At 54.3% G+C, this 14,572-nt stretch overlaps 1 protein-coding gene across 2 annotated transcripts; it reads right to left on the bottom strand.

Annotated features, from left to right (window-relative positions):
- Positions 1 to 1,580: 1,580 nt before the first annotated feature.
- On the bottom strand, positions 1,581 to 11,621 carry LOC133356539 (class E basic helix-loop-helix protein 41-like). Of its 2 annotated transcripts, none has more exons than XM_061574102.1 (5): positions 10,320 to 11,621; positions 4,426 to 4,495; positions 3,818 to 3,925; positions 2,978 to 3,110; positions 1,581 to 2,426 (listed from the first exon to the last, which is right to left on the bottom strand). In XM_061574102.1, the coding sequence occupies exons 1-5, from the start codon at positions 10,400 to 10,402 to the stop codon at positions 1,645 to 1,647; spliced, it is 1,176 nt and encodes a 391-aa protein (XP_061430086.1). In that variant the 5' UTR covers positions 10,403 to 11,621; the 3' UTR covers positions 1,581 to 1,644. The 2 variants fall into 2 exon arrangements, with proteins under 2 accessions (XP_061430086.1, XP_061430085.1); XM_061574101.1 differs by having other exon boundaries at positions 1,581 to 2,429; positions 10,320 to 11,617.
- Positions 11,622 to 14,572: the final 2,951 nt, after the last annotated feature.

Genomic DNA, 14,572 nt, shown 5'->3' with positions numbered 1-14,572 from the left:
ACAACAACACGGCCTTATCAATCCACTTGTCGCAGGTGATGACCACGAGTCACACTCGTGCTGACTCTCCCCCTCCACGTGTCTGTCCTTGTGTTATGTCACGATGCATTCCCCGTCGTTATCGCTATTCCAACAAGACTTGTGTGCATGTACAAATGACTGCTGCCGTTCTTCTGTCTTTCGACGTGGCTGGCGCCGTGTTTGCAGAGCTGAAAGATTGACGGTTGTTGAGCTACCTTTGGGCACAGGATGAACCGCGTTTTGAAATCGAATTACTTCAAAATCAAATATACTTCTCGCTGCTCTCTAGGATTTTAACAAGCAAGCACTGTAAATCTGTGGCATGCGTGTGTGCGTGTGTGCGTGTGAGCGTTGTGGTAAACAGATACAAGGCTTGTTGGGGAAGCTGTTACTCGTGGGTCAGTTTGACCCGAGCTTATGTGGTGTATTTAAATAGTGAATTTGACAACTAAAATATGTGTAAAACATTACTAGTATTTAACTGTTGTAGGTGATTGTTGTTGTGTGCGTAAGCAGTGGTTTACGTTTTATTTATTTGTTGCTTGTATAGAATTGCTTACATCGATATTAACTATTTAAAAACGTATCTATTTAAGTATAATCCCCCCTGGTCAAATTTTCCAGAAGCTTTCCGAGCAAGCACGCAGAGTTATCCGCTGTCGGATTAAACATCCACCCCTTCTGATTTGACCACCAAGTGAAATCCTCTCCGGTGTGTTTCGGATTGTGCCGTGCACGGTGTCCGATGTTTCGCTCCACGTGCTGTGCAGTGCGACCGCGAACACCGAAGGAAAAGTCTGAAATCAGTGTTGTGCAATAAAAACGAACTTTGTTTCCAGATGAACTTGCCTCTTTAATCCAAGGCACTGTGACAACATCGTGCGATCCTGCACACTTTTTTTCCCCGAACGAAACGGTTAAAAAAAATCAAATCGTATTAAATAAACATCAGAGTACGGTGACAGGCGAGCACAAGCGCAGGGTGATGCACGCTGGCTCGTGTGTGTGAGCTGTGCTGCTGCTGCTGCGGCCTCGCGCTCGCCTGCAAAATATGGAATTCTCTACAAAAAAGTAGAGCATTTACAGTACAGAGTCGAGCACCTATGTAATATCTAAAAAGGTTTAAAACAAACATCCTGTTCACATTTTACACGTCATTTAAACGGCTGTACTGTTGGATGCCTGCCCGCTCGTGCTAAACGTACCACATGTAAACCTTCGAGCACAAAAAACATGGAAAACATCTTTCGTCGAAAACCACTCGCCATCGCAATATTTACATCCCCGAGCAAGACGCAAGACCACATTCAGGGGGTTCACAATCACTTGGGCCCACGTTCCGCATGACACGGCCACCAAGGCACAACCGGGACTCTGTATTTTGGTGCGCGAAGAAAATCTTAATCGTGTCCCGGCTCACCAAAGCATGGGCCTGATCCACAAACCATCGTTTTGTCCATTTGAGAGTCGCAGCTTGATTATTGAAGAAAAAGATTTGCCAAAAGCAAAGCAATTTGGATTTTTTTCTTTTATCTCCGCTTTTCTACGCTATTGGAAACTTCTCCTTGGACGACACCGCCACCGCTGTCACCACGAGTCCTAAGAACCAGCGGTGCTGCGGCACTACTCGATCGAGTTGTCCTCCGAATCTGGCGAGGCCGAACGGCTGCCGAGCCAGTCTGACTTATTGTCGGGCGTCTCGTCTCCCCGGCTCGTGGGCGTGAGGGGCCCGAAGCAATCTGCGGCGGTGCCCTGCGGCGGCACCGTCGTCGGCACGGAGAAACCGGGGCAGAAGAACGGCATGGGCCCCGGGTACCAGCCCTTCTTGCCGGCGAGCGCCGAGGGATCCAGCATCGGCAGGTAGGCCGCGGCGACCGAGGCCGCCTCTCCCGACGGCGACGGGAAGAAGTAGAGCGGCACGCAGAAGGGCGGCACCTGCGGCGCTGCGCCGGCGGATCGTGGCGGCGGCGGTGGCTGCTGCTCGCCCGGCTCCACCTTGATTTTCTTCCTCTGCGGTTCGTCCGTCTCGTCGTCGCCGGCGGCGGCGGCGGTGTCGGCGTCGATGGCTTTGGGGCGCCTCGCGCCGCCCTCCCGCCGCTTCGGCTCGGTGCCGTCGCCGTCGAGGTCCTCGGCCGAGCGGTTGCGCTGGATGACGGAGACGCAGTTGCCCACGTCCTCGTCTTTGACGTCGCCGGAAGAGGCGGCCAGGCCAAGCGAGCTCGCCTTGCTCTGGAGGTGCTGCAGCAGGCGGGAGTAGCGGTCGTCGCGCGCGCCGCACCGCTCGTGCTGCTGCAGGTAGCTCAGCGTCTGCTTCATGCAGGCGTGGAAGCCCAGCTTGAACGAGTTGCCCTGCTTGAACGAGTCGCCCTGCTCCACGCCGCTCGCCTGCTTGTTCACGGCAGACGCTGCTGCGGGAACGAGAAAGACGAACGTTGATGTTAGCCGCGTGACCAGTGGAGGTGCGGTGGCATGTTTTCTTATCGAGGAGTGAGACGTTTCGGTCGCAGCGAAGAAAAATGGTGCGGCTGTGATTGGCACCCCTGCCACTGCGCTGAAACGCTCCTCGTACTGCAGGCCGTGCTGAGCCGTGCTGAGTCGGCTCGGCCCGGCTCAGGAGGCACCAAATTATTAGATTTTCCGCTCAGAATTTGGGCTGTGCTACTTCTGTCGTACGCGACGAGTGGGTCGCTACACGCCATTAAAATGATTAATACCGCCTCTGGCCAGCTTTGGATGCAGATTTATCATGAGGCCAGAGTTTCACAGACTGGGTTTTTGCTGAACCGAACGTAGAACCAGTGAAAAAACCATCCGTACGCCGCGAGGGCCCCACGATCGTTCGGCTCCGTTGTGCAAGTGGAAGCGGGTTATGAGTGCGCCAACGTGGCCTTAATGGCCCTCGCTAGCCTGCCGCGAGTTAACAGAGCGCCGTGCGGTCTCCCGCCCCGGTACCCACCGGTGGGGCCGGCGCCGGCTCCGTGCTGCAGGGAGTGGATGCGCTGGCGCTGCTGCTCGGCGAGCGCGTGCAGCTCCTGCATGTACTTGAGCGTGAGCTCCAGCACCACCGCCTTCTCCAGGTGGCCCAGGGTCTGCACACGCACGGCGGTCACAGACAGAACGTTAAAAAACCCTGCGCTTTTATACGACGCTGAGAAATAAGAAACGTAATTTGTTGGTCACAGCTCTCGCTTGAGTTAGTTTTCATCTCGGGAGCAACGGTTAGTTTCGACCGAAAGGAATAGAGGACTTGTGGTATTGCTGGCGAGCTGTGAATGACTTGGATCCAGGTGGGGAAAAAAACACCATGGCCAACAAATGTTTTTTTACGACGCGAATCGCAAGGAGTGCACAGAGCGCGGTATTGCTCCCAGTGTACAAGGTGATTACGTGATGGTGATCACGTGGTGGCCGCACAGCCCAACAGAGAAGCCTGAGGTCTGCTCATCCCGTGCAGTATTATTAAACGTCATTTAGAAAAAAAACCCCAGAACAAACCACTCAGTCCATGACATGGGCCCGTGGTGGGCTCTGCGGCACGGTGAAGCCGCTTGACCCGCGATCAGCAGCGCACGGGGTCAATTCCTAGCTCGGGTTCGACTCGGCACAACTTCCCTCCAAGCTCGATAACTTAACGGCGTAGCACTCCAGGGTTTCTTTCGGAATTCATATTTTTTTGTGGCCGATTAATCGACGCAATCGACGGAGCGTCCCGGCTGCAGCCTCGCGGCGCAGGCGCTCGCTGGCAGCGTGAGCGCGGAGGAGACGGAATTTCCCGCTGCCGTGACCGCTCTCTCACCGTCTGCTTCAGGTGGTCGGGGAGGAGCTCCTTGAGCTGGGAGATGCACTCGTTGATGCGGTCGCGCCGCTTCTTCTCGATGAGGCGGTGCGGCAGCTTGTAGAGGTCCTGGGAGGGGGAGACAACGTGGGGCGCCGTCAGCACGGCGGTGGTGCGTCTGCCAGCCATCTCAACATCGGTCAACTCCGCGGTGGTACCTGGGTCTGTCCCGTGACCTGCCAGCGGGCGTTTGACACTTCACGTGGCCTAAAAGTGCACTTCGCCTAGCACGAGCGCCGTGGTGACGTCACTGGCACTTGGTGGCGAATGGCGGTTGTTGTGTGTGATTCCGGTGCCCCATGTTCAATTCTCACTGACGGCCAACACCAGTGACGATTATGATTATAACTGGTCCTGGGCCTCAAATGAGTTCATGGTACATTGTGTAAACATCACCACTAGGGAGACTAAGGCAGCCGGGCATGATTCTGGCCACCCACCCCCTCGTGTGCCTTGTCGGCCTTCATAGGTGCTCGCTAACAGCACTTGCCCCAACAGTCTCTGAAGGCTATATAGGGGGGGGAATCTTTGTCTTGTGTGTGGGTGTCCAGGTGTGCTCAGTCACGCACCTGCAGGTCTTCTGATCCTCTTCTCAACCCCCGCCGAGCTTGGCCGACGATGAGGCCTGAGTAATGCAACCTGAAAAGACAGACAACATCACAGTTTTTATTCCAGTTTTCGTCATCAGCATTGCTATCACCATATTCAGGTTGCACCACGTGTTGTTCGGCATGTTGTCCGACGTTTCGCTCCGCGTGCTAAAGAAGCTCCAAGCGATGAATTTATAAACACACGACTGGTGCTGCCAGTTGGAAATATTCCGCCCTCTCGTGCCCGATTAGTGCCGCTAAGACGGTGGCGGTCACGTGTCGCCTGCGGGCTGAGTCGCAGTGGAAAGTCGCCTCGTGACTGTGGGCTGTGGTTATTTATTTAATTAGTTTGCTTACCCAGGAAAGCCTCACCGAGTCTCATGACTCTTTTTCAGGAGGGTCCTGCCAAGTTTTCACAGTCGCGGGGTGGGGGGGGGGGGTAGAGGCGGCAATATTTGCGACGTCTACTCCCAAACAGAGTCATTGGCGGTGTCATTTGGAACAGTGACGCCGGACGGCGGCACCTCTTGCCAACGACGCCACCGGGATCTTTAACGTCCACCGCGTGCGGCGTGCCGGCGCTTATTTCATTTTGTCACGCGGTTAAAATCCCACACCGCCGCAGTATTCACCGGGGCGGCCTGCCGGAGTCGAACCGCGAAGCTCCGCAACAACAACAACAAGCGGGCGAGTTCCCCGACCGCTGGGCCGCGTGGAAATTAATTCGGGCGGATTGAGGTGGGGGGGCAAGGTGAGCCAAAGTCGTCCGCCCTCCCGGCGGGGTGCGGCGTTCCAAGCCGACGGAGAAGCCCCCGCTGCGTGCGAGATGCTCCAGGGCGGCGAGACGGTGGCTGAGGGCTGACAGCCAATCGCCCTCCACGCCCGCTCACGCGGTGTGCTGCCTATCAATAGACACGCGCTCGGCCAAGCCAGACGCGTGCCCCAGCGTGGCCTCATCGACTGCGCCCAGAGCCTCTACCGCCCACCACCACCACCACCCTCTTGCCAACAACTCCCTTGTCATCAACACCACCACCACCAGCACCACAAACGGTCTCTCCTCCTCCCCCACTCGCTGCGCAACAGTCCTTCCCACGCTGACCCGCCCGTCACCTGCCCTCTTCCTCCCCTTACCCACCCCAGCCTCTGGTTCACCACCGCCACCGTCATCATCATCATCCACCAACCATCCAACCCCCCCACCATTCCCCCCCGTCATCCACCCCCCACTGAACCTATCCCGCTGCCACCCTCCCCCCTCGCCCGCACGCGGCTGCCGTCACGCGCGCGTGCACGTGCTCCGGCTGATGACGCCGCTGCCGCTGCTGCTGCTGACACGCGGCGCGTGCCCCGAGGCGCGTGCTCGCCTCGCGTGACGCCGCGTGGGGGTGGGGGTGGCCCCAGTGCGCACAGACTCAGAGATACTCAGAGATACACAGATATACATAGAGATACACAGAGATACATAGAGATACACAGGTACTCAGAAATACACAGACATACAGAGATATACATAGACATACACAGAGATACACAGAGATACATAGACATACATATACATAAATAGAGATACCCAGAGATACATAGAGATACATAGACGTACATAGACGTACATAGAGATACACAGAGATACATAGAGATACACAGAGATACATAGAGATACACAGAGATACATAGAGATACACAGAGATACATAGCGATACACAGAGGTACATCCCGACACGATAGAAAGCTGAAGTTTGGTACGTGGGTAGCTTCGAGGACACACACAACAGGGACATCAGAAAATCCGAGATGTTTCATGTTCAAGGCTCCCAAATCTCGATTGAAAGTGCCCCGTGAACGTGTTTGTGTGCTTCATTAAGAAACCCTTCAAAGTGTAAATTGCTGTTGTTTTCGTTTGATAAAGCATTAGACAGCATTTACAATTAAAGCGACAACCATTCTATATATGTATTTTAGATATTTCGGGTTCAAACGGTTTTGATCGAATAAATACGTATTTTTTCACGTTGAAATCTGAATCATTCTAAAACTGTAAAAGATAGGAGCTTCCCGTCATAGAGTATAAAGTTAATTAATTATTTGATTTAAAGCTTTCGTGACTGCAGGGATTCATCTTCTTGGTTCTTTCGGTAAAGTCACGTAGAAGGGAAGTAATAAAATAATAAAAATAAAACATAATAAAATTATTCTCACGACGTTTCGGCCACAACGCAAGCAGCCGTCCTCAGGTGAAAACCAGGTCCGTCGAGGCGACAGTCTGAATGACGGCTGCTTGCGTTGTGGCCGAAACGTCGTGAGAATAATTTTATTATGTTTTATTTTTATTATTTTATTACTTCCCTTCTACGTGACTTTACCGAAAGAACCAAGAAGATAATTAATTATTGTCCTTTCTCATAAAAAAAGAACGGAATCTTTAAATTGAGCGGTTTCCGATGGATACGTCTTTAAATATGAGCTGCATGTCCATCCATGGCCTTAGCTGGAACAACAAAACTACTAGTTTAGTAAACTCGTTGAGAGTTCCACGGGGTTAGTGTGGACTCCGTGAAGAGGTGGCGGGGGGGGGGGTATCGTGGGGGGCCGCGGGGGGGGGGGTCGCTGTTATTTTTGGACGCTGACCGCTCTGCAGCATCACGCGCCACTCGCAACAACAACATCAGCAGCATCATCAGCATCAGCATCATCAGCAGCAGCGACAGCATCAGCAGCGACAGCATCTATGAAGGGAAGCTGCAAGTCTCTGGGTGACCTTCTGCCTGGAGCTGGGACGACTGGCAGGACTCGGTGAAGTCGGCTCATTGTTCTGTTCCTCTCTACGGCCAGGCAGTGTCATTGACGAACCACACGTGTGTTTAATAAGCAGATTCACATGTAAATATCAATTATAAGAATACCAAGAGGAGAGCGACATGGGCCTGGCCAGGACTCGCCGCGGCTATAAGGAGTGGCGAAGGCCCGATGGTCGAGAGTAACAATGGAATGGTAGCCAAGGGATGCAATGGATGCGAGGGGATGGTCAACCGAGGGAGATGGAGCGGATAAAAGCAGCTCATGCTCAGGTGCTGTGCGGATTGTTACTCCGCAGGATCGAATCGTAAGAGATGGCAGCGGTGGCTTGGGGAGGCTCTCATCCAGCAGTGGATTGATGGTGACTGATGATGACGATGTTAATGACTGGGACCCCAACCAGGTGGTGGTGGTGGCTACGCTGCTGCACGTGGCTGCCTGTAACCCGGCCATGTGGAGGAAGCAGCGAGGGTTTGTGGATTCAACACTGATGTTGTGAAACTCCCTTCCCGTCGGTGTCCAGGACGAGCTATTCTCTTGGCTCGCCAGCAGAAGGCAGAACATCAAGTGGACTAATCGCCATCTGTTTCCGTCTGTATGGGGATAGTGTTTCCCCCTCACGCAGAGTGTGGGGTTTCTCTGGTTTCCTCCCACTCGTATAAACAGCTCACATTATATTCTTATTATTTCCCTTCTGCGTGACTTTACCGAAAGAACCCTGCAGCCACGAAAGCTTTAAATCAAAGCTCGCAAATTGGCAAAAAAAAATCCCAAGATAAAAACCCAATGTAGCAGCAGCAGAACCTTCCTGAAAAAGAGTCCTATACGACTCAGCGTGGCTTTGCTGGATAAAAAAGAAGGTAAATTATCATTATTATTCAATGCCACTGGGTAGGCACTCGCCACGGTGGAATTGAGGACAAGCGGAGGCCAGTCGGGCTGCACGTGTCCACGGCGTGACACGCGGCGGCTCCGTCTGGCGGATTTCGAGATAAAACCCCGGGCCACCGATGCTGCCTTAAGCCTCTAAAAGCTTAAAAGGCCCATAACGAGACACCAGACACTCCGAATCATTACCCACCACGCCAACCCTCGCTCACCCCTCTCATCGTCCCACTCATCATCTCCCTTTCACCTGTCCTCCACGCCAGCAAAACAAAGCCCTTCTGCCCCCTCGCTGTACACTCCGAAGGTCGCTCCTGGTCAGCTGCTGTTCCCAATGCCTAGATTCTCATTTACCATGGTCCGTCCCATCTACTAAGATTAGTTGCCGGGTGAAATAATTCGAATTGCTTAGTTTTCTACGATAAACAGCAGGGACAGGGTTAACAAAAACAAATGCATTTAAATATGCTTTTAAGGCAAGCGGACATTGGATAATTTCAACCAGCGTAGGGGACCCACGAAATATGTCCTGCCCCGGGGCCAGCACGTGCAGGAGAGGTCCTGCTGTGGCTACGTCGACGAGGTCACCCTTCTGCCGTCGTGATGTGGCATGATCATTTGCAGCCGTTTGCTAATCCACCACCGAATGAATGAATGCCCTCATTGAGACTTCCCGGTACCAATATCATCGTATTGTATTTTTACGAAGAACATTATTTGCATGATTATTAATCTTATAAATACGTGGTCTAGACGAGATGCGACTTTTATGGTATTTGGCCATTTTCAAGTATTTGGCAATTCCTGTCGCGTAAACATCCCAATGCGGTCACCTTAACCGCCGTAGACACGTGATCATGCTGGCACTCTCGGCACGTGATCATAATTGGCACGAGATAAACAAAGGTAATTGTGATCTTTTAGTGGCCTTTTACCAAAAAACTGCTCTGTAATTGGTGGTAAATAACCACACACACACGCTACTCTCCTTGCACAACTTACCTTGCAGCCCATTGCCACAACCAGAGGGTTACATTATTAATCTTGAGCCCCCTGTCCGTCAATCAGCTGCTGCCATGTAAGTCATGAGAGATGTTGACTAACACCCCCTAACACCCCCCCCCCCCCCCCCCAGTGGTGAAGTATGGTCAAACAACCGCTAAGACCGATACGGCGTGCGGGTGGAATTCATCCATCAGTGGGTTGACACAATGCATTATTATTATTTTGTACACAACCAACGTGTACCACATACATCATGTATCTTTTTGGAGGGGGTTAGATTGCGTAAATATAAATGTGTCGTTAAACCTGCCACCACCCGATACAGCCAATTCATAAGGTTCGTTACGTAAACAGAACGTGCCAATTCGTCACTAGTACAGCACTAGTGTATAGTGTAGTGTATAGTAGTGTAGTGTATAGTGTATAATGCAGTGTATAGTGTAGTATACTAGTACAGCACTAACCGGTGTGTTGGAGAGCCAAGCCACAACATTTACAATCTGAGTACGACGTTTCGCCAGGAATTACAACCAGCTTCCTCGCGTGCGTATACAGCTCACCGATCGAACTCGTTGCCAATTATTGTAACTTTGATTCGTTATTTCTCCCGAGGCCAACTTGGCCTCCTCGACTGTGAGGTTCCCCTCGCATCTCCCGAAGCTGTTTCCCACGACCTCACGGCACTCGTCAGCAAACGATTGGGATAAGGTTGGCAGAGGCCTTCATCCAGCAGTGGATTATCAAGAGTACCGTGACTCACAACACGAAGCACTCCGACGCGACAACAAGCAGCAGACAGCATTATATTATTGTGTAAAGAAGGGACATTACCCGAAACGTCGCTGACGATATTTTTTCTTAAAAGAGTTTTTGTACCGTGCTTGTGCACAACTGACAACGCAGCAGCAGCAGCATCACCAGACTTTCGTTTGGCCGTATTGCGTGAATTATAAGACGCTCCGGAAAGTAAGACGCACCCCAAATGTGTGACATGTGTCACTTAAAGTCACGCAACTCTGGCGACTCGCGCACACGCAGCTACCGGATCACAAGACGCAGACGTCAACATCCTAGCGCGTACAGAGGGGAGGAGGGAGTGCGTCTTGCAATGGGGACAATACGGCAGTAGTATACCGTAGACACCGTCGTCGTCTCGTGGGGACAGAAGGAGATGGTCATCAGCTCACCCAGAGAAGTCCCTGTTCTCGAGCTCGTAGTCCTCCATGGCAGAGCACAGGTTGGGCTGAATGTTCAGCAGGCAGCGGTCCATCGCAGGCAGGCGGCAGGAGGAGAGCCGAGCGCGTGACTTGTGTGTGTGCGAAGTGTAGACCCGCACGCACACAGCGACTGCGTCTCACTGCCTGCGTGTGTGCGCGTGTGAGGCTATGCCGGGGAGGGATCCTGGTTGTGCGAGCGTGAGTTGATGTATGCGTGTGTTGACAGCACTTGTCCCAAGTCTTTTGAGGGCTATAAGGGGGATCTTTGTCTCTGTAGGATGGACGTGTGTGCTCCCACACCGGCTGAGCACTGACTGTGCGTGTCTGCCTCTGTGTGTCTACACTACACCGACTTGATATGCGCAGCTATTGAACTCCCCTCCTCCTCCTTCCTCTCTCTGCCACCTCCCCCTTCTAAGGCAGCCAACACAAGCCAGACTCTATCCACTGCTACCTTAGTCGCGTGGTAGTGGCAGATGCACAACGTGGATACGACAGATACTATGGATAGAATCCTATAATACAGAAGCTGTAGGTGAGGCTATTAGTGTGATGTAAACTACGTGCTATAGCCTGAGCCAGTGTCTTGCTGTCACACGATATTACATATAATCAGTTGTTAGTTTCTTACTGATTATCTCTGGAAGCTAAGCAGAAGTCGAGCCTGGCTAGTATATACATTGTTACCAATACAAATCCGGTTGAACGTGAGAATAACGTTGAGTATTGATCAAATACGCGCTATAGCGTCAAACCTAGAGACGCTGCATGGACTGTGATATATTACACGAATGACAATAATAAAATGAACCCGCCGAATTGAACTTAGATCTCAAGACACTGTAAGACACTCCACTCCTACTTTATATCAGCAGCAGCGGCAGCAGCAGCAGCACTTAGAAGCCGTTCGCAGTGTTACCCCACACACGCACTCAGAGAGAGAGAGATGCTCAGGGAGTCGGAGCCCGTGCGTGTGTGCGGCAGGAGGGGAGATGCGGGGGCGAGATAAGGCCTCGTCTGCCGGGGACTGATTGGTGCCGAGGACACGCGGCTTGCGGGGTCACGCGACGGCCTCGCACGCACGCACGCAGCGCGCACGTGTGCCCGCTACACGTGTGCCTGGAGAGTCACGGGGAGAGAGAGGGGGGGGGGAGACACGCGGAGCAGGGAGAGCCATGGGGGGGGAGGTAGGGGGAGGGACGCCACACGGAGTGGCAGAGCCACGGGATGAGAGAGGAGGGGAGAGGCAGGGTGACATGCGGAGCAGGCAGAGGCACGGGGACGAGAGAGAGAGAGAGGGTGGGGAGTGACCTCAGACTGGGCTGCTGCTGCTGCTGCTGGTGGTGTGTGTCGAGGCAGTGTGTGGGTGTGTGGGTAGTGTGTGGTGTGTGGGTGTAGGTAGTGTGGTGTGTGTGTGTGTGGGGGTAGTGTGTAGAGGCAGTGTGTGGGTGTGTGGGTGTGTGTGTGTGGGGTGTATGTGTGGGTAGTGTGTGTGTGGGTGTGTGTGTGGTGTGTGTGTGGGGGGGTGTGTAGAGGCAGTAAGTGTGTGTGTGGGTAGTGTGGGTGTGTGGTGTGTGTGTGGGGGGTGTAGTGTACTTTGTGTGTGTGTGGGTAGTGTTTGTGTGGGTGCCTGGGTATTTTGTACCATCAGACACTCCACCCCCACAACTCCCAATCGGTGATGGGGCAGTTGTGGAGAGAGTGGAGAGTTCCCCATACCTGGGCAGTGTGCTCATGACCGGCTCTGGTTTGGCAGCGGAGGTCTCACTCCGAATCAGTCGAGCGGCGATATCTTTTCATCGGTTGCGTAACGCTGTGTGGAAGCTGCCTGGTCTGTCGCTCCGCACGAAGCTTCGGGTCTTCTCGGCCACAGTCATTCCCTCCCTTCTCTACGCTTGCGAAACGTGGACCCCCCTAATGGAGCATCTTCGCCGGTTGGAAACATTTAGGCTGGCCTGCCTACGATCCATCTGGGTTTAACCAGGCTGGATTGTGTGAGGAGCTCACAAATTCTTTAAAGATCTGGGCAAAGTCCCATCGGTGAGCTCCTCCGGCAGGCAAGGCTGCGTTGGCTGGGTCATGTAGCCCGCATGCCCAGCCACCGCATGCCTAAACAGCTTTTGTTCGGCCGAATCGAGGGGGCTAAACGGGCGCGGCACGGGCTAGAGAAGAGATGGAGTGATGTGGTACAGGAGGACGTGGAGGTGAGTGGACTTGCCGATGACTGGTACCAGCGGTGTCAAAATCGGCCTCTGTGGAGGAGGCTCGTGAAGGACGCTACTGGGCAGTTGGAGGCAGTCGCCCTCCAACAACAACGGAGGGCGGAGGAGCGACGCTCACAACAACGAGCGGAGCGCCGGGTGGCTAAAGCACAGCAAGTTGGCACAATAGGGGGCACAGGTGGTGCATCAGCCAGTCATCTCGGTCATCTCAGTTAGTCGACCCGTGGCACCTGGGTCTGCCCCGTGACCTCCTGCCAGCGGGCGTTAGACACTTCACGTGGCCTCAAGGTGCACATGGCCTGGCACAAGCGTCGTGGTGACGTCACCGCCACTTAGTGGCGAATGGCGGTTGTTGTTGTTGTTGTGTGTGTGTCTGTGTGTGTGTCTGTGTGGGGTGGGTGTGTGGGGTGTGTGTGGGGTGTGGGTGTGTGGGGTGTGTAGAGGCAGTGTGTGTGTATGAGTGTGTGTGGGGGGTGTGTGTGGGGGATGTGTGTGGGGGGTGTGTGTGGGGTGTGTGTGTGGGGTGTGTGTGTGTCTGTGTGTGTGGGTGTGTGTGGGGTGTGTGTGTGGGGTGTGTGTGTGTCTGTGTGCGTGGGGTGTGTGTGTGGGGTGTGTGTATGTGTGTGTGTGTGGGTGTGTGTGTGGGTGTGTGTGTGGGGTGTGTGTGTGTGGGGTGTGTGTGGGGTGTGTGTATGTGTGTGTCTGTGTGTGTGGGGTGTGTGTCTGTGTGTGGGGGTGGTGTAGCGGTTAGCGCGCTGCGCAACGAACCCGGCGACCCGAGTTTCGATTTCCCGCTCAAGGCCAACACCGGTGACGATTATCTGCACCGATCCTGGGTCTCCCCTAGATAGACTCGGCCTCAAATGAACGCCCGGTTCGGTGTAAACATCGTCGCTGAGGGAGACAAAGGCGGCCGGGCGTGGTGCTGGCCACCCACCCTCTCGTGTGCCGTGTCGGCCTTCATAGGCGGTGCGACTCGCTAACAGCACTTGCCCCTGCAGTCTGTGAAGGCTACACGGGGGATCTTTATTGGATAGTTGGTGGGACAGCCGGAGTCCAGATGAGACTCGGGACCAGGACAGACACCCCTCGATATAACTGGAAATGATATAATAGGCGACGTTTCGGGCAATGGCCCTTCTGAAGAAAATCGTTATTGACGAAAGTGTTGAGTCTGTTGTTGACTGCTTGTGTGCCACTTCCATCGCAGCAGCAGCAGCACCAACCCTGTTTAGCCAGCGAGGTTTCACGAAGTCTCAACAACTCGTTCAGGAGGTGTTCCTGAATCGAAGCTCTCCCACCACCGACTGAGTTCTCCCTTGAACTGCACGCCGCCTGTGCCGCCGTGCCGCGTTCTCTGCTGCCAACGTCCCAGACTCGGAAGTCTCTCTCCTCGCGCCCGATGGCAGAGCCAGAAACAAAACGTGGGTCTCAATGTCGAGCACGCTCCGACTCTGGCAACGCACGGTGGCGAAAGACGCGCAGAAGGGTCATTGCCGCGAAACGTCGCGTACATCGGCCTCCCCTTGTCAAGCCACACACTGTTGTTGTAGACGAACGTGCCGAGTCGATGTTACTTGTGCGCCACTGCCAAACAACGCAGCAGCATCAGCAGCGATGTCACCGCATCACGAGGAGTCATCGCTGCGACTCAACGGACGTCGAGAAACTCGCGAGCGCTTCCCCCCCCGACCCCGCCCCGCCCCCCTCCGTGCGCGCGCGGGGGGAGGGGTGGAGGTTTTGGGGGGGGGGGGATTATCGCCCATTGACGTCACGGCCTCACGCACGAGGCCGCGTGCTGACCCCGGGAGCCCCCCCCCCAGCCTCAACGTGCGGCGCGCGCTCGCTCCGAGTCGTCATGTGGCGGTGCCAGTGGGGCACCACGTGACACAGGGTGGGGGGGGGGGGTGGTGGGGGGGGGGCACAACGTGACACAGGGTGGGGGGGGGGGCACAACGTGACTCGGGTGGGGGGGGGAGGTGGGGGAGAGGTGGTGGGGGG

Source organism: Lethenteron reissneri, chromosome 54 (genome assembly GCF_015708825.2).
Source record: "Lethenteron reissneri isolate LAM-NWPU_2019-01 chromosome 54, ASM1570882v1, whole genome shotgun sequence".
Taxonomy (NCBI): domain Eukaryota; kingdom Metazoa; phylum Chordata; class Hyperoartia; order Petromyzontiformes; family Petromyzontidae; genus Lethenteron; species Lethenteron reissneri.
This window is presented reverse-complemented; position numbering and strand designations above follow the sequence as displayed.

Bases quoted from the DNA above. Each gene is read 5' to 3' on its own strand.
- LOC133356539 (XM_061574101.1), bottom strand. From the start codon at position 10,402: ATGGACCGCTGCCTGCTGAACATTCAGCCCAACCTGTGCTCTGCCATG. The intron at 3,926-4,425 runs GTGCGTGACTGA...TCCCCCTCCCAG, and splicing joins GAGGATCAGAAGACCTGCAG to GACCTCTACAAGCTGCCGCA. The intron at 3,111-3,817 runs GTGAGAGAGCGG...GTGCGTGTGCAG, and splicing joins CCGACCACCTGAAGCAGACG to ACCCTGGGCCACCTGGAGAA.